At 44.5% G+C, this 22,714-nt stretch overlaps 1 protein-coding gene across 4 annotated transcripts in view; it reads left to right on the top strand.

The window, feature by feature from the left end:
- The window catches only part of DHX57 (DExH-box helicase 57), a 210,146-nt gene that overhangs the window by 52,632 nt on the left and 134,800 nt on the right, over window positions 1–22,714 (top strand). For all 4 annotated transcript variants that reach the window (XM_077486473.1, XM_077486472.1, XM_077486474.1 and 1 more), the window contains 3 exons: window positions 10,696–10,908; window positions 14,740–15,548; window positions 18,595–18,806. In XM_077486473.1, coding sequence (XP_077342599.1) covers window positions 10,696–10,908; window positions 14,740–15,548; window positions 18,595–18,806 — 1,234 coding nt within the window. The remainder of the gene's footprint in view (window positions 1–10,695; window positions 10,909–14,739; window positions 15,549–18,594; window positions 18,807–22,714) is intronic.

The following is a 22,714-nucleotide window of genomic DNA, read 5'->3' as shown; positions in this document are numbered from 1 at the left end:
GTGTGGGGGTTGCAAGGATCGGTCGTGACTAGCCTCGTCCCGTCTCAGAGGACTTATGTTCGTATGTCAGAGGATAGTCTAAATGTGTTGTAGGGAGAGTGGAGAGAGTCCTTCAGTTTGTGAGAGGGGGTTATTGAGCATGTATTGAGTTATGGCAGTATCTATGCCATAACTCATTCTGTGTATCTCAACTAGCATATATGAAATCAAATAAAATAAAATAAAATAAAGGCAGCCAGAAGCTTCTGGTCTGAAAAGTAACATCAACATTTAACTTAACCTTAACAGAATATGAAAGGACCAAGTGAGAAAAGATAACTTAATTTAAACCATGGACCTGCAAAGGAGAGGGACATTCCCACACGTGTCGCCATAATTGGTGATGTGGGGGCATGCACATGGGGGATCTTACTGAGGTGCATATCCTTGGGGATGTCTCGGGTATTTAGAAGGTTAAGGTGAGTACAGTTGTTATACCCTTATAGCTGCTGGTAGGTGCCCAGGGTGCGAGACTAGTGTAGTGCTGGGGCTTTGGCTCTCTGTGTTGTGATGTAATAGTTGCCAGGGTGGAGATGAAGATGTGTGTACAAAACATCTCATGGGTTGGCATGTTCATACAATGACTCCATATAGAGATTCCCAGGACAAGAGGGAGTTTGGTGGTAATGGCTAGCTTCGATGTTTGGTATGGAGGCAAGGTTGGAATCTTGTGTGGGGCGAGGGTATGAAGATAGGTTGCAGTACCTTCCCCCTGGATCTGAGTCTAGGAGGGCCCGGTGGTTACAGGAGGTGTCTCCACTATATCTCTTAACCCCCTCCCCTTGGGTTTACGAGGGGAAGCATGGGATGTGGGCAGGATTCTCCCCCTTGTCCTGTGTAGTCAGTGATATACCAATAGGAATAGAAACAAACATATACATATATAAATATACATGACTATAAGTATGGCATGGTGCTGATCCATTCAGATACTATAATTTCAGTTTCATTTTCATTTTCATACCCCCTCCCAGCCAAGGTGAGTTCGGTGTCTTCCTGGAGTGCTGACAGATCGGTATACGTCTTGCTGTTCCATGTCTGTGGTGAGCGCTGAGATCCGATATTGTGCTGTGTTCTTAGTATACTGTATCGTTCTGTTGGGAGGGGGGGGGGGGCGATTCTCTTAAGCGTCCGGGGTTTCCTGTCATGTTTTGATGACCTCATATTTAGAACACCTATGAGGAGACCCTAGCGAGCGTACTTGTGTAAGGGATTACTCGTTTGTCAAGATGACCTGTGATAGAGTATTGCACCCAGTTCATGTACGGGTTATGCTTTGGAGGAAAGATGTTGAGGTGCCATAATAGACAATCCTCTCTTGGGTCTGCTGGGGGGGGGGGGGCGGAGAAATCTCTTAGGGTCTTGGAAACCTGAGTTGTAGCTTCAGGAGTATCTCCCAGAAGCCAGCAGCTCTCCCTACAGGCGTGAAGCGTCTGCGGTAGAGGACACGAGAGTCAGATTCAACAGATGCTCAGTTAGGTGCAAACATTAGGGGGATTAAGTCCTAGAGAGTAGGATTATGCGAGGACACACAGGTGACAAGGGACTGTCATAACATACACATTGAACAGCAATAACTAATAACTTCTTAAAATGGAAGTAAACCCTTCCAAACAACTTTGACCTACAGGTAAGCCTAGATTAAGGCTTACCTGTAGGTCCAAGTAATATCTCCTAAACCTATATGGTTTAGGAGATATTTGCCCGAAAATGGGCACCGCTGTCTACGGCGCATGCGCCGTAGACAGCGGCGCGCATGCGCACTAAATGCGGCAAGTCCAAGAATGGATTTGCCAAATTTGTCGACTCCCGTGCGCATGCGCGGGAGTGACGTCATCGCGGCCTCGCCGTATGACAGCGGCGGAGCTGCGAGGCGCGACTCCCGTGCGCATGCGCGGGAGTGACGTCATCGCGGCTTCGCCGCTGTCATTGGTCGGAGCTGCGAGACGCCACCAGCAAGATGGACGCGGCGGACTACAGGGATCAGCGGCGACTTCGCTGGCTCCTGTGTCAGGTAAGTGACACATAATGAGCTACTATGCGATGCATAGTAGTCCATTATGCTTTACCTTTGCAGGGAAAAAAAGAGGAAGTAAACCCATCAGGGTTTACTTCCTCTTTAACTATGTGTCTTAAAACTTACAATTCGTAGAAAGATAAAGTGGGAAAAGATGCTCCTGTGGGTCCATGGCTGTCATGTACAGGAGTGTGCCTACATCAGGCCTCCTGACGTGATCTTCTGTGAACTGGAGAGGCTGAGGGGCTTCTGCTAGCACGGTGGTGTCTTGCCTGTGGTGGTGGTGAGGTTGGAGGTGATCTCTGGCTACGTGGTCTTTGCGCGTTCCATTCCATGGGGTCTTCTCCATGTTCTGCAATCCGTGGGAGTGAACTGCGGTGCTCATTGTGCCAATCAGGTAGATGTGGTATGGGCACATTTAGGGTGCTGCAAAATTGTTGCAGGTCCTCCGGGACCCGAAGTAGAGCGGTGCGTCCCAATGCTGAGGCGGAGAGGCAAAAAGGGAATTTCCACCTGTAGGCGATATTTCTCGCTCGTAAGACGTCCAATAAGGGACGGAGATCTTTCCGATTGTTGAAGGGTGATCGGCGAGATTTCTGATCCTTATATTATGTCTCCGCCTTCTATTCTCAAGATCCTCTAAGTGCCTGCTCATCTCTCTGATCTGTATGGCGTGATGATCTGCGGTTCGCTGAGCTTGAGTAATGGCGGCTTCCTGTCTGTTTGTGACATGTTCCACCCTGTCTAAACGTGCAGCCATTGCCTGTATGTCCAGCCTAAGTTCCCCTATTGCTGCAGCCAGTGTGCTTTTTATGTCAGTGGCAATTGACTGCATGTCATGGAGAAACAGGGGTTGAACTGCGCTCTGTGTCTGGTGAGCTTGGTTGTGCTGGCTGATGGAGGAGCGCTCTGGGCTGTTGTTAAGCGAGCGCGCTGTCTGCGATGGGGCCTGTGTAGGTGGCGGCGGGTCCCGCTGTTGCGACCTGAAGATTGCGGGAATGCTGCCGCTTGGCTGGCTCTCTCCATCCCGCGGGGATCGGGACCTTGGCGCTGATGAATTCCGGTCTCCCTTACCCATTTTCGGCTGCATACAATCCTCTGTGGAACTCGTTTTATTCCTCGGCGAGCGGGAGCTTGCTCGTTAGGCGGCCATTCACGTCCGGCGCCAAGCCACGCCCCCTAGGCTTTACTTTATAGCTTCCCAGGTAGAACAATTTGGGACTGGGGCAATGAAGACTTATTAGACCTAATTAGAACACTACTGATGCCAAAGGGCTCCCCATCCACAGCCTTATCTCATTTGGAAGGGGGCTTCTCAAACCTACCCCAAACCCTTCCCACGATTGTGCTCATGAAAACTTTGTGGGCATTTATCAGAAATATTTTATATATTCAAGGCTTTCATTCATACGCTCCCATATGGCGTGACCTGTATTACAAAGAACTGTTTAAAACTCCAAGATTTCCATCTTTGGGAAAGGGCAGGCATTCTATACATATCTCAACTATATACTGGCACTATACTCAAGTCCTTCACGGAGTTGCAAACAGAGTTTGATCTTCCTAGAAGTCAGTTTTACAAATACTTGCGACTGAGACACGCTAATCAATGCAAGGCTAGGACCTCACTGCTTACTCCTATGATCCACTCTTTACAGTCTGATGTCCTCCTAACAGAGGACAAGAAAGGGATGATCTTGAGGGTGTATTCCAAGCTATTGCACTCATGATGCTTCCAAATTCTCCTGTAATAAGGGTTGGGAAAAAGATCTGGGCCATATACTGTAGATGGGGAAGCTTGGGAACTGTGACTTCTGCCCCCTTGGTATCGGTTTTGGTAGCTCACACGTTTTCTCATCTATTTCTATTACATAGAGCATACAGAACACCAGTTCAGCTCCATAAATGGGGAAACGGAAATTCACCCATATGTCCCAAGTGCAATAGAACCAACGGGGACCTTTTACACATGATGTGGAAATGTCTGAAACTCTCTTGTTACTGCCATTTATGTTCTTTCCACCATCTTCCGACTTGTTGGGTGCCTTGGAGATACCCTCACTTTCACCAAATGGTCACATGGCAGTCTTGCGGCTGCTCTATATAGCCTGCAAAACTGATAGCCAGATATTGGATATCTCCACAAATGACGGGCAGGAGACTGTGGGTGGCTGCGACCGTAATACATGAAAAGCTCACCTACCAACATAGGAATGTTAGTAAATAAGTCTACTCAATCTGGCAACCGTGGATAGATTCTTTCGGATTAGCTCCCCACCAACTTGGGAAAGAAAGACTATTACAGTTGTGATTCTTGCCAAAAAGATAGATTTGTGGTACCTAGCTAGCCAAATGTATCCCATAGATCAGTGGACATCAACTAACAGGCCAGGTTTGCAAGATAACTGAAATGCATCACAGGTAATATAATTTGCTGCTCAGTGATTGCATTATTCTAGTCTGCATCTCCCCAAGGTAATACATAAAACCTGGCCTGTTAGTGGGCCCCGAGGACAGGGTTGATGACCACTTCTATAAATGATGAAGGTAACTAGGTCATGGTAACCAATGTTCCGGCAGGCGTTTCTGACACTTTTTTTAAGGTTCCCCCCCCCCCCCCTTCTTTTTCTATTGCTTTTTCTTTTGGTTTCTTGTTTTACTTATACTTGTGTACGGTGGATTAGCTACTTCGTATTGCACGAAAATCTAGATGGCTTATGGCGAAACTATGTACTTATACTTCTCTAAATGGATCTATGAATATGCCCGGTAAAGTCGCTGTTAACTGTGTGTGCTTTGATGCTTATATTTAGGATAAGCTTGTATTGATGTACCGTATATTACTCATTGTATGACGTGTTGCTGTATATTGGCTATGTTCTTTAATAAGCTCTTTTTCTAATTTAAAAAAAAGAGTCTTGTTCTAAGCTTCAGGTGGAGGGAGCAACAAAACCCATTGTTCTTTTAACCAGTTTTGTACACACTGTTTGAAAACACCCAGCAATTTCAGTGAGAAACACTAAGAATATCTTGGGGTGAGTTGAGACCTGAATTTAACCTTTTTAATATTTCAGCATATCCCCAAAAAATTTGATCAGTCTATTAAATTCAGAAATCTTATGTCATATTTTGAATTAATTCATAGATGCTCTGACAATAGGTTATCCCTTCTTCAGTCTGCTATAAATTCTGCAGCCAGACTCTTCTTCTCCAGCCGTTCAGTCTGCTGCCCTTTTGTCAATCCCTTCACTGGCTTTTGGCTCTACAAATCAAATTCATTCAATTCTAATAATGGCATACAGAGCCATCTACAACACTGTCCTGTGCTACATCACCAACTTCGTCTTAACGTGTCATCCAAACTATCCTCTTTGCCCTTCCCACTACCTCCTGCCTTTTCTAATGCTCACCTTCTAGACTTCTCCAGAGCCTCTCCTATTTTCTGGAACTCTTCCCCCATATCTCGCTGTCTATCCTCCTACTTTGTTTGCCTTTTAGGCGAACGCTAAAAACTAGTGATGGACGAACTTCCGACGGGGTGTTTCGCGAACGTGGCCAAAAGTTCGGTTCGCGGCGGACCCCAATGACTTTAATGGCAGGCGAACCTTAAAAACCTCCAGGTCATATTTTCAGCCATAAAATACTTACTAGCTGTGCACACACAGTCCCACAACATGGACACTGACATAACAAAAGTATTAAGTGAATCTGGGGTCGACAATGACAAGCATTCTTTTTTTATCTGTGAAATTCTGACAATTCAGGAGCGCAGGAAGGCCATGAAGGAGAGGCAAGGTCAGGGCAGGCTGTGAAGGGGGTGCAGGAGATGATCAGTGCCACAGTCAGGGCAGCACAGTCCTGTGCCAGTGTCCCAGTATGCCAACCTGTGCTTGAGCCCCTCCCTCTGCCCGGCCCTTACCCCCATCTATGCTGGGCTCCACTGCGGTGGTCCAGAGGTGCCAGTCCAGTGCTGATCCTCAGCCATGGTGCTGGCACTGCCTGCTGATTGGCTTCTCCGCTGCTATCTCCCTCACTGTCTGAAACCAGCACCGTGATAGAAACTGAGCACTGACACCAGCACCGTGATGGAGAGCACTGACACCAGCACCGTGATGGAGAGCACTGACACCAGCACCGTGATGGAGAGCACTGACACCAGCACCGTGATGGAGAGCACTGACACCAGCACCGTGATGGAGAGCACTGACACCAGCACCGTGATGGAGAGCACTGACACCAGCACCGTGATGGAGAGCACTGACACCACACCAGCACCGTGATGGAGAGCACTGACACCGGCACTGATGCCAACTCGCTGCGGGACCCAAAAATATGACACAACTCAACCTCTTCAAACAGGAGGGTACGGGCATATAGTACGGTGTGCTTTTTTTTGGACAAGGAGGGCCAAAGGTAGAAAAAAGGTTGTGGGCTAGATTATATAAATCGTTTATAGAGTTATGTATATATATATGGTCTACTGGTCACATGTGTTGAATTCCTCCGAGATCCATGCCTCATTCATTTTTATAAATGTGAGGTAGTCAACACTGTTGTGAGCTAGGCGAGTGCGCTTATTGGTCACGATCCCCCTGCTGCGCTGAACGTCCTTTTGGACAGGACACTGGACGAAGGGGCAAGCCAACAGTTCCATTGCAAATTGGGCAAGCTCTGGCCAGAGGTCAAGCCTGCCCACCCAGTAGTCCAGGGGTTCATCACTCCTCGGAGCATCCACATCAGCCGTTAACCCGATGTAGTCGGACACCTGTCGGTCTAGGCATTCCCTGATGCTGGATCCGGATGAGATCTATCGATGGGTCGGCTGAAAGAATAATCTCATATCAGAAGTGACCAACACATCTTCAAACCGCCCTCTTCTTGCAGGCGCTGTTGGATTGGTACCCGCAACTCCTTCTCTGGGAGTGGTAAATTCCTCTGCCAGCGCACGCAAAAGCAGAATGCATCATTTCTCGAAGCAAGGCCTGGAAGTGCTCCATTCTCACAGCCCTCTGTGATGGTGGTAACATTTCCACCATTTTGTGTTTTTTAATGGGGGTCTAAGTACGTTGCCAACCAGTACTGGTCCTTGACCTTTATGCTTTTTATATGGGGGTCCCTGTTAAAACACTGGAGCATGAAGGCCCCCATTTGCACTAAACTGCAAGTGGTGTGGTGGCCTGGCTCCTGCTCATCATGCAGGATAATGTCGTCGTCCTCGTTCTCCTCTCCCCATCCACGGACAACAGGGATCCCAGAAAGGTTTGAAGCATGCTCTTCTTGCTCCTCCTCATCTGCCCCGGCACCATCCTCCTCTGACTCCTCTTCAGACTCCTGTTGTTGACTTGTCTCAGAGTAGCCCCCCTGGGAATTCATCCAGCATTGCGACTTCCTCATCTTCCTGCTCCTCCATGGCTTGATCAATGATACGACGCAATGCACGCTCCATAAAGAAGGCATAAGGTACGATGTCACTGATGGCGCCATGGCTGCGACTGACCTGTTTGGTGATCTCATCAAATGGCCGCAGAAGTCTGCATGCATTGCGCATGAGCAGCCACTGGGACGGTAAAAAAAAAAAAGCTCCACAGAACCTGTTTTGCCACAGAGTTCGTACAGGTAGTAGTTAACTGCACGCATATAGAAGATTGAGTTCCATCGCGGCGGGCAATCGCAAATAAGACGTCTGACCGGCAGATTGTGTCACCGCTGAATGTCAGCAAAGCGAGCCATGGCCGTGTAAGATCTTCTGAAATGGGCCGTGATTTTCCTTGCCTGCCGCAAGATGTCCTGGACCCCAGGGTATTTGACAATGAATCGCTGCACGACCAAGTTTAAGACATGTGGCATGCATGGTACGTGTGTAATTTTGCCCTGTTTCAATGCGCTAAGCAGATTGACACCGTTGTCACACACCACTTTACCAACTGTCAAATTGAGTGGTGTTAGCCACTGATCTGCCTGTGAACACAAAGCTGAAAGAAGTGCAGGGCCAGTGTGGCTCTTGGCTTCCAGGCACAACAGACACAGCACAGCATGGCAACGTCTCACCTGACATGTCGAATAGGTTCTGGGGATCTTGGGCAGTGCAGCGGAATAGACGCTGGCAGCGGAAAAGGAGGAGTCAGCCTAGGAGGAGAGGGAGGATGGAGTAGGAGGAGAAGAGCCAGGCCTGCATGCAATCCGTGGCGGTAAAACCAAGTCTACACGAGTGCCACGGGTTACATGCTTGACTGCCGTCAGAAGGTTCAACCCCCGTTGGGCAAGAGGGTTATCCGGCGTCATAATTTTTTTACGCTCGAACATTTGGCCCATGGAAGCCTGCCTTTTTCCAGAAAAACGTGAGGACGGCATGATGGAAGGTGGAGTGGAGGAGAGAGGAGAAGTAGAAGACTAGGCTGGACAGTGAGAGCCTGGTGTGTGGCTTTATGGGTTCCGTTGCTCCCACTGGGCTCGGTGATGGCAGCTCATGTGCCTTCTTAAGGCGGTCGTCCCTAGGTGAGTGTTGACTTACCGCGACTTATGCGTTGACTGCAAAGGCTGCAGATGGCAACACTATTGTCAGCAGCGGACGCGTTAAAAAAACCCACACTGAGGAGCCATGTGCCGGCATCCTGGGAGTGCCAGATGTGACCGTACATGGTTGATGCCTCGCTCCTGATACATTAGCAGTCTGGTTTGTCCCTCCTGTGCAATGTAAGTTCCGCCTGCTTCTCCTCCCTATCTGCTGGTCCATATCTCCCTCTGATCTCCCCTCCTCCTTCCTCTCTTGTGGGCACCCACGTGACATCACTAGACACGTCCTCATCAAAGTCACCTTCCCCACTGCTATAATTGGAGATCTCAGAGTAGGCAGCAACACCGGGGACCAACCTCCTCCTTGGGCTGATCTGGGTACTGTCGTCAGACTGCTGAGTGGCGGTTGTTGCTACCTCCTCTTCCTGATCCAATGCCAAGAGTGGCTGCGCATCGGCAATGTCTTGTGATGGATTGGAAAATAATTCCTGTGACTTAAGCGGAGGGTATATGGTGGTGGTGGTGGTGGTGGCGGTGGTGGTGGTAGTGTCTTTGGGGGTGCACACAGCAGAGAGTGAAGAAGAGAATGCAGATCGAGAGGATGAGGAGGGTGCAGAAGAATAAGGCTGAGTGAGCCACTCAACCAAGTCTGGTGCGTCCTTTGACGTAATCAAACGCACCTTCTGCAATTTGCCACTTTGGCTCAAGCCTGTTGCTCCTGCCCTACCCCTACCACCCCTGCGGAAAAGCCTGCCTCTTCCTCTGCCTGTCATTTTTTAAATGACCCTGTGACAAAAGTCTCTAGAGAAGTGCAGTATATGTGGAAGAAGGTATATAACGCCCTGCTTCAATCTGTCGTTTTTGGGGGGCCACTGGTCTATCCCACCAGTTCTAATACTTTTTTTCTAATTGCGTTTGTCACTCTTTGTAGTATCGCTGCAGAACCGCTCAGAAGTCACAATGCTGCACAGTGGAAATGCACTATACTATGCTTTCTATATTGTAAAGTATTTTATATGTGTATTATACCCCTATATACTGCACACCAAATAGTACACCTATACCAGTTCTTAAAAGGACCTTTGTGGACCTAATAGTAGCTAGCTAGTAGCTAGTGAATTGCAGACTGTCCCTGCTCCAAACACCAAACTGTCCCTCCCTACACTGAGAAACCACAGCTGCAGAATCGGTCAGCAGCACTGCATGCAGTGCACTATAATATGCTTTCTATATTTGAAAGAAAGTATATTATACATGTATTACAACCCTATATACTGTACACCTATACCAGTCCTTAAAAGGACCTTTGTGGACCTAGTAGCTAGTGAATTGCAGACTGTCCCTGCTCCAAACACCAAACTGTCCCTCCCTACACTGATAAAAGACAGCTGCAGAATCGGTCAGCACTCAGCAGCACTGCTGTGCTGCTATCATATATACTTTCTTTCAAATATAGAAAGTATAAGTGTATTACAACCCTATATACTGTACACCTATACCAGTCCTTAAAAGGACTTTTGTGGACCTAATAGTAATAGCTAGTGATTAGACTGACTGTCCCTGCTCCTCACAGCATCCTTTCCCTACACTGACAAAAGACAGAATCTAAAATGGCCGCCAGATCAGGTCTATTTATAAGGTAGTGGGTATGTCCATGTGCTGAAATGTCTCAATTGGCTGTCCTGTACCCCATGATGGATGTGTCATGGGTCAAAGTTCTTCACAATGTAAACGCATATGTCCACCGCGAACAGCGGCAGAAGTCCGCCGGTTTGGTGAATCACGAACGAGAAAAAATTTCCGCGAACCGCAAGGCCATCTCTACTAAAAACTCATCTCTTTAGAGAAGCATATGCTGGTTCTACCTAAAAACTGAACTTTTACTTTCTTCATCAACCTATTCCCTGGCAAATAATAAACTTCTGTATCAGTTACACCTTACTTTTTAAATGGTAAAATCTGATGCACAGGCACCTTCTAAACCACTTGTTTTGAACTGTTATGTAATTGTACTGTCTCCCTTTACAAAATAAAATAAAGTGCTGTGCAAACTGTTGACATTATATAAATCCTTTAAAATAATAAAAATATGAAATCCTAAAATGTTAGTGGTTCTTTGTTTACAGCGATGAAGGATCTGATTTAGAAGAGTCTGACTACAACAGCTCCCAGGAGGAGGAAAATGAGCATAACGATAACTCTGATGAAGACTTGGAATTAAATTTCTGGTCCGCCCCAATAGCAAAAGATCAGATGGAAGGAAAACTGTCCCTTGAACCGCAGGTGGAAATGTTACCAGAGGCAGTCATATCCCCTTTTGCTATTGGAAAATTATCGCGGTGAGTCCAACAAAAGATGCAAACTTTATTCAACAGGTTTAACAAGCTGTGAACAAAAAGAATGTGAGCTCTGAGCAAAAAAAAAAAATGTTTTTTATTCTTGGTGGTGTAACTTTTTTCACAGACATTAACATTTTTGGTTACATTTAAAAGTGAAATTAAACCCTTCTAGTCACATAAAGGGGAAAAAAATGCTGTGGACTTTCTAGATTAGGAAGGTTTGCTATGTAATGACGCGTACACGCGATAAAACAATCCCCCCGTGGGTGGGCTCCGGCAGACTTTTTTTTTTTTTTTTTTTACCCAAAAGTCCGGCAGACTAAGAAAGTAGTTTTGTACCAAAATAAGTCTGGCAGCCGTGTGTGTGCTAGTCCACCGTACTTTTGAAATGAACGGACTTTTCCTGCATGGGGAAAAGTCAGTTCATTTTGAGCTCGGCTCCAGGTAGCCGGGCCAGGGACGCTTCATTCGAATGGTATGGAATTAAAGGGGAAGCCCTACGCTGAAAAATGTCCTGGTACGGCTCAGGAGGGGGGGGGGGGGTGCTCGCTCGTCTCCACCCCCTTTCCTGACCGGCCGGGATGCATGCTCTGATAAGGGTCTGATATGGACCTGGGGGGGACCCCACGCCGTTTTTTCGGCGTAGGGCTTCCCCTTTAACTCCATACCAGGTGACGGGGCCAGCGATGCTTCCTTCGCTAGTCCCGGCTACTTGGAGCCGTGCTCAAAATGAACGGACTTTCCTCCGTGTGTGTGTGTGTGGGTAAGTCCGTTCAGTTCAAAAGTAGGGCGGAAAAGTCACGTGTGTGGGCAGGTCCGCTCCTTCGGACAATCCGGCGGACTTTACGGCGGTTTGTCCACCAGACTAAGTGCGCCGGATAGTCTGATCGTGTGTACGCGGCATAAGACTGTCCCTCTGGACTGTCTAGATTACCAAGGATTGACTGTCTTCCTTAGACCCTCAGGTCGCCGAAATCATTGAAATCTTTGTTGAATTTCTGAGCTTCCAGAGTGTAGCTATGTGTGTATGAGTTTGAGCCTTTTCTGAGTCACCACAAATAAAGAATCACTGCACACCAGAACAGCCCTGAAATATTGAATGAATTACCAAAGGAATAGAGAATAATTTTCAGCAGAAAGCATGATACCCTTCAACCAATTCCTCCTGCTTAATGTGTTTCGTTTCTTTACCCCCTCATTGTTACATTGGTGACTTTTATATCAAATTTTGCTTCACATTGGTTGCAGGAGTAGCTTTTGGTCATGACATACTGCAACCAAAAATCACCCTACAGCATGGTGTCAAAGCTGTAAGAAGATAGTGATTTTTTATTTTTTTTGGCTTTGCTTTGAGATATAGCCAGATAATTTAGTGCTTCACAACCTCTGAATTGTGAAGTATCTGCTAAGGGGTGTACAGTATAGGTCTTTTGTATTCATGGCCTGTGCTGTTTGTTTTTTTTTGTTTTTTTTATAGTTTTTATTAGGTTCTTCAGCAAAGCACATAGTATAATACAATAGAAAGCAGACTGCCTAACATGGCAGAACAATGCCCATCAGAAGGTATATAATAAGAGCATTGAAAACGCAATGCACATCAGGGCACGTCTCATAGTGTACGTCTCTTAAAACATCTCAGATTAGATGGAAAAACCGTATTTCAAAACAAGGCCTCTGGAACACATTAGGGCCGGTTCACACTGCGGGCGATGCGAGGCGACACCGACTTGCCTCGCCGCGACCTCAGCGGCGACTTGCAAATGACTTCTGTATAGAAGTCAATGCAAGTCGCCCCGAGGTCGCCCAAAAGTAGTACAGGAACCTTTTTTCTGAGTCGGAGCGACTCGAGTCGCTCCTCTCAGAACGGTTCCATTGTACAGAATGGGGGCGACTTGTCAGATCGCGGCGAGGCAAGTCGTATCGCCTCGCCCGCAGTGTGAACCGGCCCTTATTCCTGACCACACAGTATCAATGCATTAGTGAAGGTTCTATCCATGCAGGCTTGAGCCAAAGAGCATTTTTAACCTGAGCCGTGATATATATGAGAATCGGGGGGGAAAAGTAAGCGAGAAAGAAGGGAAGGGAAAAAGGGTAAAAAAGGAGAGAAAAAAAAAAGGAAGGTATGAGGGTAGGTGGTAGAGGGACCGGTTCCCACCTAGAAAGCCAAAGGTGGACAGTAGCTAATCGTTATTGAGCTGGAGCCTGTATGACCTGAGAGGATAGGTACAAACCATAGTCTTGTGTAGAGGTCGACCGATATGGGTTTTTCTCTGGCCGATGCCGATATTTAGAAATCATGGCGGCCGTTAGCCGATATGATGCCGATTTTTTTTTTTTTGGCCCGATATGTTAGGCCGATTTTATTTTATTTATTTATTTTTTTCCTTTTTTATTTATTTATTTTTTTAATCCCCCCTTGATCTAACACCTTTCCCACTGGGGCGTTTTTCAGGCGCTTTTGGGCTAAAAATAGCGCCTGTAAAGTGCCTGCAAAATGGCTCCCCTGCAGTCTGTGTGGAAGCCCCGAGTGCTTTCACACTGAGGTGATACGCTGGCAGGATCTTAAAAAAAAGTCCTGCAAGCAGCACGTTTGGAGTGGTGTATACCGCTCCTCCACCACTCCTGCCCATTGATATGAATGGGCACCACTGCCGAAGCGCATGCAATGCGATTTGGCAGCAGTGCTTCATGGGCGCATTTAACCTCTTCCTTGGCCGCTAGCTGGGTTATATGTGCCCCACTAGCAGCCAAATAGCACCGCTAAAATGATGGTAAAGAGCCGCTAAAACTTGCGTTTTACCATCAATGCCTGCCCGCTCCAGTGTGAAAGCAGTCTTCATAAGTGATACAGAAAATTTCTTACATTTAAAAATTTATTAAACAAAACAAACCTCCAATCAGTCTACTTGTTTGTATGATTTAGATAAAAAAAAAAAAAAAAAAACTATATATTAAATAAAAACAGGTAGTCAAAACTTTTGGAGGAAAAAAAAATGGGCTAACTTTACTGTTTTTTTATTTTATTTTTATTTTTTAAATAGTGTATTTTTTTTCCCAAAAAAATGCATTTGAAAGACCTCTGTGCAAATGCCGTGTGACATAAAATATTGCAACAACCGCTATTTTATTCCCTAGGATCTCTGCTAAAAAAATATATATAATTTTTTGGGGGGTCTAAGTGATTTTCTGGCAGAAAATACAGGATTTTTACTTGTAAGCAACAAGTGTCAGGATTTAGTCTTTAAATGGTTAAACTGAGAACTTCTACACACAGAGATGATTTCATTCATTCAAGTGTAAACATTGTATCTTTCTGTTCTTTTCTTGGCAGCCTGCCCAGAGAGGAGGAAGACGTTTCTATGACGACTCAGGCAACTTACACTGACTTCTATTACAGAAGTAATTTCAAAGTCCCTCTGTAGTTCTAAATCGGCTTTTTATCAGCACAATCGGCCGATGCCGATTAATTAAAAAACTGCAAATATCGGCCGATATATCGGTCGACCTCTAGTCTTGTGAACATTGAAATTTGTGCCAATAATACCACATTTTACAGAATTGGACCTCTGTGTTTCATAGCCGCTGTTAGACATTCCATATCATTAATCCTATTTACTACAGCTATCCATTGACCAACCGACGGAGGGTCCGTGAGTTTTCATTTTTGTGGAATGCAAACCTTGGCAGCGTTAAGCAAGTGGATCAGGAGGAGGCCTGGCGTTTGTTAATGCATGATAGTTTCATGTTTTCTGGTCTTGTTTAAAAGTAATGATCCAGTGTTGTAGGTTAAAACTTGGCAAGTGTGTTGATACTTGTTTTTTTATGATGCAGGTATGGCTTTGATCGAGAGAGATGTATGATTGCTCTTAGGACTCATGATGGAGAAGTAGGTACATCTCTAGAATTTTTGCTGCAACAGTGCTTTTCAGAAGCTTTTGGTGTCCAGAACATGCAATCTGCCAATGATATTACAATGGAGGACATCTTGGCATTACGTCAAGAAGAGGCATTTGTCCTTAGTTCAATCTGTGGGGAGAAATTTATTGAGAGAATACCAAATAAAGTATGGACAGTTGGACTGGAACTGGACAACCTTACAGTCAAGCTTCAAAAGTCAACACAGAAGGACAATGGCAAAGAATTGGTGATGTCACAGCCTAGAAATATCTGCAGGTTTTTCATGACAGGGAAAACATGCAGATTTGGGTCAAAGTGCAGATTTAAGCATGACGTACCAAAACAGACCTTGAAGGATACATCTCATCTAAGTGCCAATGCAGATGGCAATTACCTGTATGAACTTGAAATTCGTTTCCCAAAGGATAGCAAGTACCCCTATGAAGCACCACTGGTAGCAGTTCACTCACTCAATGAGGACCTTCCCATGGCATGTCGTCTGCATATGGCTGAATATCTTTATGAAAAGGCATTAAGACTGGCTCAGACTGGTGAACCAGCTGTCTACTCTTTGGTTACCTGCTTAGAAGATGAAAATGACATTGTAAAATTGCTTGCTAACACACATCACAGATTCAGCATCCCTCCACCTTTTATACAACCAGCAACTTCTGAAAGCAAGAAGCCACATATAATTATTAATAAACCTCTCTCTTTTGAAAAACCAAGCCATACACCAGACGGTACGTTATTACGAGAATATGTTTTAAGTGATATACCTACCTGTTTTAATAATTTTATAGTCTTGACACCCAAAACCTGATATTTTGTTTTTCTTTAGATGTATATGAATTGAATTTTCACCAGTTTTCCATATGTTTTGGGGGCTCTGGTGGGTACTGGGACAATCATGTTTGGTTCATATAATGTTCATGGTTACCTTTTTTTTATACGATTTTTCAGATTTCACATGCTGCATACCTGCTCCAGATAAATTATTCCTTGATGGGCTAAGCAATGATAATAATAACAGCCTTGGGCCTTTTAAAACACAGATCCCATATTTCTACCCTCACCAGTATCCCTCTGTTATTGTGTAGATTATATCAATTATGGTAGATATTCTGTTACCTGCCAAGTCCGACTTAGTCCACAGTCACTCTGCAGTATTATTTAGTAGTAGAAAGAGCCTGCAAATGTAATTATGAAATAAATTTGTTCCGATGTGCTTTATATACTCAGAAATTATACACCAAAACAAGGTTTTTAAACTATTCGCACTAATTGCTCTTTTGTAAATGTTTAAATGTGTAATGTTAGATGCTGCAGACATGAATTGGTTCATTTATGAAAAAGTTATTAACCTCTCACAGGGAACCTTTTGTTTGGTTTCAGCACCCAGTATTATACAGAGAAATTACACTCGAGACATACTTGTTTACATATTACTATACACTGTTTAACTGCATATTTGAAACACACACCTTTTTAATTGGCACAGTGAAGTAATTATTTTGTTAGTAATCCCCTAATAAACACAGCCTTCTTTTCAAACGTCATTTTCCTTTAGCATATTTCATGCTGCTCCTTTCTGGTTCATGTTCTGTTCCTCCCAACAGTTTCTTTTCAATGGTCTTGCTTAAAATCTCAAAACCTACATACAGTGCATTCAGAAAGTATTCACAGCACTTCCCTTTTTCCACATTTTTGTTATGTTTCAGCCTTCTTCCAAAATGGATTACAATCATTATTTTCCTAAAAATTCTACAACAATACCCCATAATGACAACATGAAAGAAATTTGTTTGAAAGCTTTGCAAATTTATTAAAAAGAAAAAATGACAAAATCAGATGTACATAAGTATTCTCAGCCTGTTCCATGACACTCAAAATTTAGCTCGGGTGCATCCTGTTTCCACTGATCATTCTTGAGATGTTTCTACAACTTGATTGGAGTCCCCCTGTGGTAAATTCAGCTTATTGGACATGATTTGGAAAGGCATACGCCTGTCTATATAAGGTCTCATAGTTACCAGTGCATGTCAGAGCACAAACCAAGCCTTGAAGTTCAAGCAATTGTCTGTAGATCTCTGAGACAGAATTGTGTCGAGGCACAGATCTAGGGAATGGTACTAAAAAATGTATGCATCATTGAAGGTCCCAATGAGCACAGTGGCCTCCATCATCTGTAAAAGGAAGAAGTTTGGAACCACCAGGACTCTTCCTAGAGTGGGCCGACTGGCCAAACTGAGCGATCAGGGGAGAAGGGCCTTAGGGAGGGAGGAGACCAAGAACCCGATGGTCACTCTGACAGAGCTCCAGCATTTCTCTGTGGAGAGAGGAGAACCTTCCAGAAGAACAACCATCTCTGCAGCACTCCACCAATCAGGCCTGTATAGTAGAGTGGCCAGACAGAAGCCACTCCTCAGTGAAAGGCACATTACAGCCTGCTTGGTGTTTGCCAAAAGGCACCTGAAGGACTCTTAGACCATGAGAAATATAATTCTCTGGTTTGATGAAACAAAGATTGAATTCTTTGGCCTGAATGTGTCATGTCTGGAGGAAACCAGGCACCACTCATCATCTGGCCAGTACCATCCCTACAGTGAAACATATTGGAGGCAGCATCATACTGTGGGGATGTTTTTCAGCAGCAGGAACTGGAAGACTATCAAGGGAAAAATGAATGCAGCAATGTACAGAGACATCCTTGATGAAAACCTGCTCCACAGCGCTCTGGACCCTAAGCACACAGCCAAGATAACAAAGGAGTGGCTATGGGACAACTCTGTGAATTTCCTTGAGTGGCCCAGGCAGAGCCCAGACTTGAACCCTATTGATCATCTCTTGCGAGATCTAAAAATGGCTGTGCACCGATGCTCCCCATCCAGCCTGATGAAGCTTGAGAGGTCCTGCAAAGAAGAATGGGAGAAACTGCCCAAAAATAGGTGTGCCAAGCTTGTAACATCCTTCTCCAAAAGACCTAAGGCTGTAATTGGTGCCAAAGGTGTTTCAGCAAAGTATTGAGCAAAGGTTGTGAATACTTGTGTACATGTGATTTTTATTTTTTTATTTGCAAAGCATTCAAACAGACTTTTTTCACATTGTCATTATGTGGCATTGTTTGTAGAATTCTGAGGAAAAAATGAATAATGAGCTTAATTCATTTTGGAATAAGGCTTTAACATAACAAAATGTGGAAAAAGTGAAGCTCTGTGAATACATTCTGGATGCACTGTAGAAGTTAATCTTAAAGTGCTTCTAAATGCAGCAGGTTTTTGCCTTAATACATTCTATGCATTAATGTGAAAAATCACTTGAGTGCAGCCCCCCCCCCAGTCCCTGCTAATGCTTACCTGAGCTCGATGTCCGAAGTGCAGGTAGGGGACCTCAGAGGAGGAGGATCGGGGCTGCTCTGTGCAAAACCATTCAATATAGCAAGTATAACATGTTTGTTATTTAAATTAAAAAAAAATCCTTTACAATCAATTTAAAGCTTGAAATCACAGTAATATGAAGAGCTATTTCTTTCTTTGTGCACTGCTTTGCCAAAAAAGGGTCCATGGTGGGTTTAGGTGCATTGACAGGCATCCAAAATGAATGGGCTTTCTTTACACAGCGCACATTACCATGCTATGAACAGTAAAGGCTGGAACACTGACCGACAATTAAATGCGCTTTAAAATTCTGTGAAAGTGTCAGGAAGATAGGACATATTTCATGTAATGCCAAATAAATATGTAAGTAAACTGATCTAAATGTCATCATTTGTTGCCTTTGTATTCATAGGTAGTAAAGAACGGACAATATTAAGAGAAGAGTTTAATAAAATTACCCAAACTGAGGAGGATGAAGTAGATGATCTGGAGTCAGAGGCCGTGGTAATCGAAAATGAAAGCTACGTTAACATGAAGAAGAAACAAGCAAAGAAATACAGCTGGAACCCTAAATCATTCCCAGCTGAAAATGCCAAAATCTGCAAGCAATTCCGTGCCAAGCAGGTAATTCAACACTGTTGGTATATATATTACATAACCAATAACAATGTAGTTCTCCCAAAAGTTCAAAAAATTCTGCAATTACCGGATGGCAAAAAGAAAAGAAAGACATCTGCAATAAAAACTGAGGTTTTAGTTAATTGCTCACATTTGCATTTCTTTGTGGAGGCCTCATCAAGGCCCCACTGTGCAGTGTGGTCTTTCACTATAATCTGAGTACCTCCATCTTTGGAGTACAGTGGGTATAGAAAAGAATCACCCCCTTTTAAAATAAAATGTTGTTGCTTTGCAACCTGAAATTGAGACACACAGTTTGTTTTATCCAGCTGTAGTTACTCAGTGAAACTTATAACATCCAAGTGAAAGATATAACGCCAACATGTCAGAAATCAAAAAACTGAAAAACAAAACAGAATTACTGAGTTGGAAAAAGGATCACCCTCCCTCCTTAAAAGGACTTATTAACTCAATCAGGTGTAGCTATATACCTTCTCATCTCATTGGCACACAAAGCCATTTGACTTTCAACTGTGCTCAGCAGTGGTCATTTTGATTAGCTTTGCATGAACTTCCCTGAAGCATTTTTGCCCCGGATAGTGCAACTCAAGCAAACAATGAGTGGCAAAGCACTGTCACCGGGATCTCCAGGATAAAGTTGTGCACATGCACAAGTCAGGAGAAGGATACAAAAAATGTTTAAAGGCTTTATCAATGCTTAGAAGCCCAGCAACATATATTAACCTCCCTAGCAGTGATCCCGAGTCTGGCTCAGGTTGGGATTTTAGTTTCATGAGCGGTAACCCCAAGCCAGACTCTGGATCGCATCGCTGGATACAGGGAGGACACAGGGAGAGTTACTTACCTTGTCCCCTGGATCCAGCGATGTCCTCTGCGCTGTGTGATCGAGCTGTCCTCCGCTCGATTCACAGTGCCCGAATGCCGCCGAGCTCCGTTCCCTGCGACGTTACGGCGCACGGGAGCGGAGATCTGTGCCAAATTAAAAAAAGGAAAAACACACAATACACACAGCACTGTAATCTTGCAGATTACAGTACTGTATAAAAAAAATTACACACCCCCTTTGTCCCTAGTGGTCTGTGCAGTGCCCTGCATGCACTTTTATATTATAAATACTGTTTTTTCTGCCTGGAATTTGGAGATTGTCCATAGCAACCAGAAAGTGTCCCTTTTTCAGTGTTTTAGGATTTGATTACATTATTGAATAATTTTTATTATTATTTATTATATTATAAACTTTATCATACCTGGGATGTCTGCTAGACTCTGGTTTGAACAGATTTAAGAGAGTTATTCCTAAGAATTACAGCACTACAATATAAAACGCCAAATTTCCATGCAAAATAATTGTACCGCTTTCAGCACCTAAAACTAGAACTAATCATACCGCCAGGGAGGTTAAGAAGTGGAAGGTATTTGGTACAACGCAGACCCTCACTGGATCAGGACATCACTCCAAACTTGATGAACTAGCCAGGAGGAAACTGGTCCGAGAGGCTACCAAGAGGCCTACAGCAACTCTGAAGCAGTTGCAGGAATGTATGACAGAGTGGTTATTGTGTGCATTTAACAACAATATCACAAATTCTTCACAAATGTGACTTGTATGGAAAGGTTGCAAGAAAAAAGCCACTCCTTAAGAAAGGCCACATACAGTCATGACTGAGCTCTGCCAAAATGCACCTTAAAGATTCTGAGGCCACATGGAAAAAGGTGTTGAATTATCTGGCTTCAACACCAAATGATATACTTGTCAGAAATCTGATACAGCACACCATGCAAATAACATCATTCCTACAGTAAAGCATGGAGGTGGTAATATCCTGTTATAGGAGTGCTTCTTTGCAACAGGGACTGGAGCACTTGTCAGGATAGAAGGATGGTGCAAAATACCGTTAATTTCTGCTGCCCTCTGGCAGAACGTTGTCAATGGGAAGAATGTTTACCTTCCAACATAATGAACACACAGCAAAAATGACCACAAAGCGGTTGAAAGAGAAAAAAGTGAATGTCCTTGCATTACCTAGTTAGATCCCAGAGTTAAAGTGGATGTAAACCCAATTCATAAAATTTGACCTGGGCACATACAGTATATCCTTAGTGTTTACTTATAGTTACATAGTAGGTGAGGTTGAAAAAAGACAGTCCATCAAGTCCAACCTATGTATGTGATTATATGTCAGTATTACATTGTATATCCCTGTATGCTGGGATTGTTCAGGTGCTTATCTAATAGTTTGATGCTCCCCACTGAAACTACCACCTGTGGAAAGGAATTCCACATCCTTGCCGCTCTTACAGTCTTTATGCTGCTCCATTCCTCTTATCAGCATGATAACTTCTGACAAGTTCTCAGAGACTGTAGATAAAAGCAGCTGGAAATTTGTGTAGGGGTGGGAGCTATAAATAGATTAGCAGAGAGCTTGTCTATTCATAGCACAGCTCTACACATCCCTGCCTTCCTCTGCCTATGTGGCGCGAAGTTGTGTGCCTTTCCTCCAATCAGTTGTCACACAGTGAATGCCGCGACTCCACTCCCACAGCTGAAATAGGAAGAAAAAAAAACACCACGATGTTCAATTTCATTAAACAGTATATAAAGCTGAAGACAGCAGATAGAAAAATAAAACTTATATAGGGAGATTTGTTCCATCTCTGTGTATCATCTGAGGCTATTCACTTCACTGGGTTATAGAAGAAGGTTTACATCCACTTTAAACCCCAATGAAAATCTGTGGAATGACTTGAAGACTGCAATCCACAAGCGATCACCATCAAATTCAACTGAACTTGAGCAGCTCTGCAAAGAAGAGTGGGTAAAGTAGAGACATATCCCAACAGACTAACGCAGGCATGTCCAAAGTCCGGCCCGCGTGTCCAAGGTCCGGTTTTGAACGGCCCGCCTGGTCTTTCTCAATTTAGTGTGCCGCGGGATCAGGGCTGTCAGATGAGCCCGATCCCCGACACTGTGAGAAGCTCCGTGAGCTTCAAAAGTGAAAGTAAAGTGCAGAGGAGTGTGCTGTGCTCTCTGCTTCCCCCTATAGTGCAGTACCCGGCTGAATGAGGAAGCTGCAAAGGTACTGTACTGTGCTACAAGCTAAATTAGTGTTAAAAAGGGCTTTATTCGTGTGTGTGTGTGTGTGTGTGTGTGTGTGTGTGTGTGTGTGTGTGTGTGTGTGTGTGTGTGTGTGTATGCATGTGTGTCTGTGTGTGTGTGCACGTCTGTATGTGTGCGTGTGCACATGTGCCTGTATGTGTGCGTGTGCACATGTGCCTGTATTTGTGTGTGTGCACATGTGCCTGTATGTGTGTGTGTGTGTGCACATGTGCCTGTATGTGTGTGTGTGTGCACATGTGCCTGTATGTGTGTGTGTGTGCACATGTGCCTGTATGTGTTTGTGTGCACATGTGCCTGTATGTGTGTGTGTGCACATGTGCCTGTATGTGTGTGTGTGCACATGTGCCTGTATGTGTGTGTGTGCACATGTGCCTGTATGTGTGTGTGCACATGTGTGTGCACGTGTGTGTGTGTGTGTGTGTGCACATGTGTGTGTGCACATGTGTCTGTACATGTGTCTGTGTATGTGTGTGTGCACATGTGTCTGTGTATGTGTGTGTGCACATGTGTCTGTGTATGTGTGTGTGTGTGCACATGTGTCTGTGTATGTGTGTGTGTGTGCACATGTGTCTGTGTATGTGTGTGTGTGTGTGTGCACATGTGTCTGTGTATGTGTGTGTGTGTGCACATGTGTATGTGTGTGTGTGTGCACATGTGTATGTGTGTGTGTGTGCACATGTGTCTGTGTATGTGTGTGTGTGCACATGTGTCTGTGTATGTGTGTGTGTGCACATGTGTCTGTGTATGTGTGTGTGTGTGCACATGTGTCTGTGTA

This window comes from Lithobates pipiens, unplaced genomic scaffold (assembly GCF_037356315.1).
Source record: "Lithobates pipiens isolate NorthernLeopardFrog02 unplaced genomic scaffold, aLitPip1_a1.2 Scaffold_18, whole genome shotgun sequence".
In the NCBI taxonomy this organism is placed as follows: Eukaryota; Metazoa; Chordata; class Amphibia; order Anura; family Ranidae; genus Lithobates; species Lithobates pipiens.
This window is presented reverse-complemented; position numbering and strand designations above follow the sequence as displayed.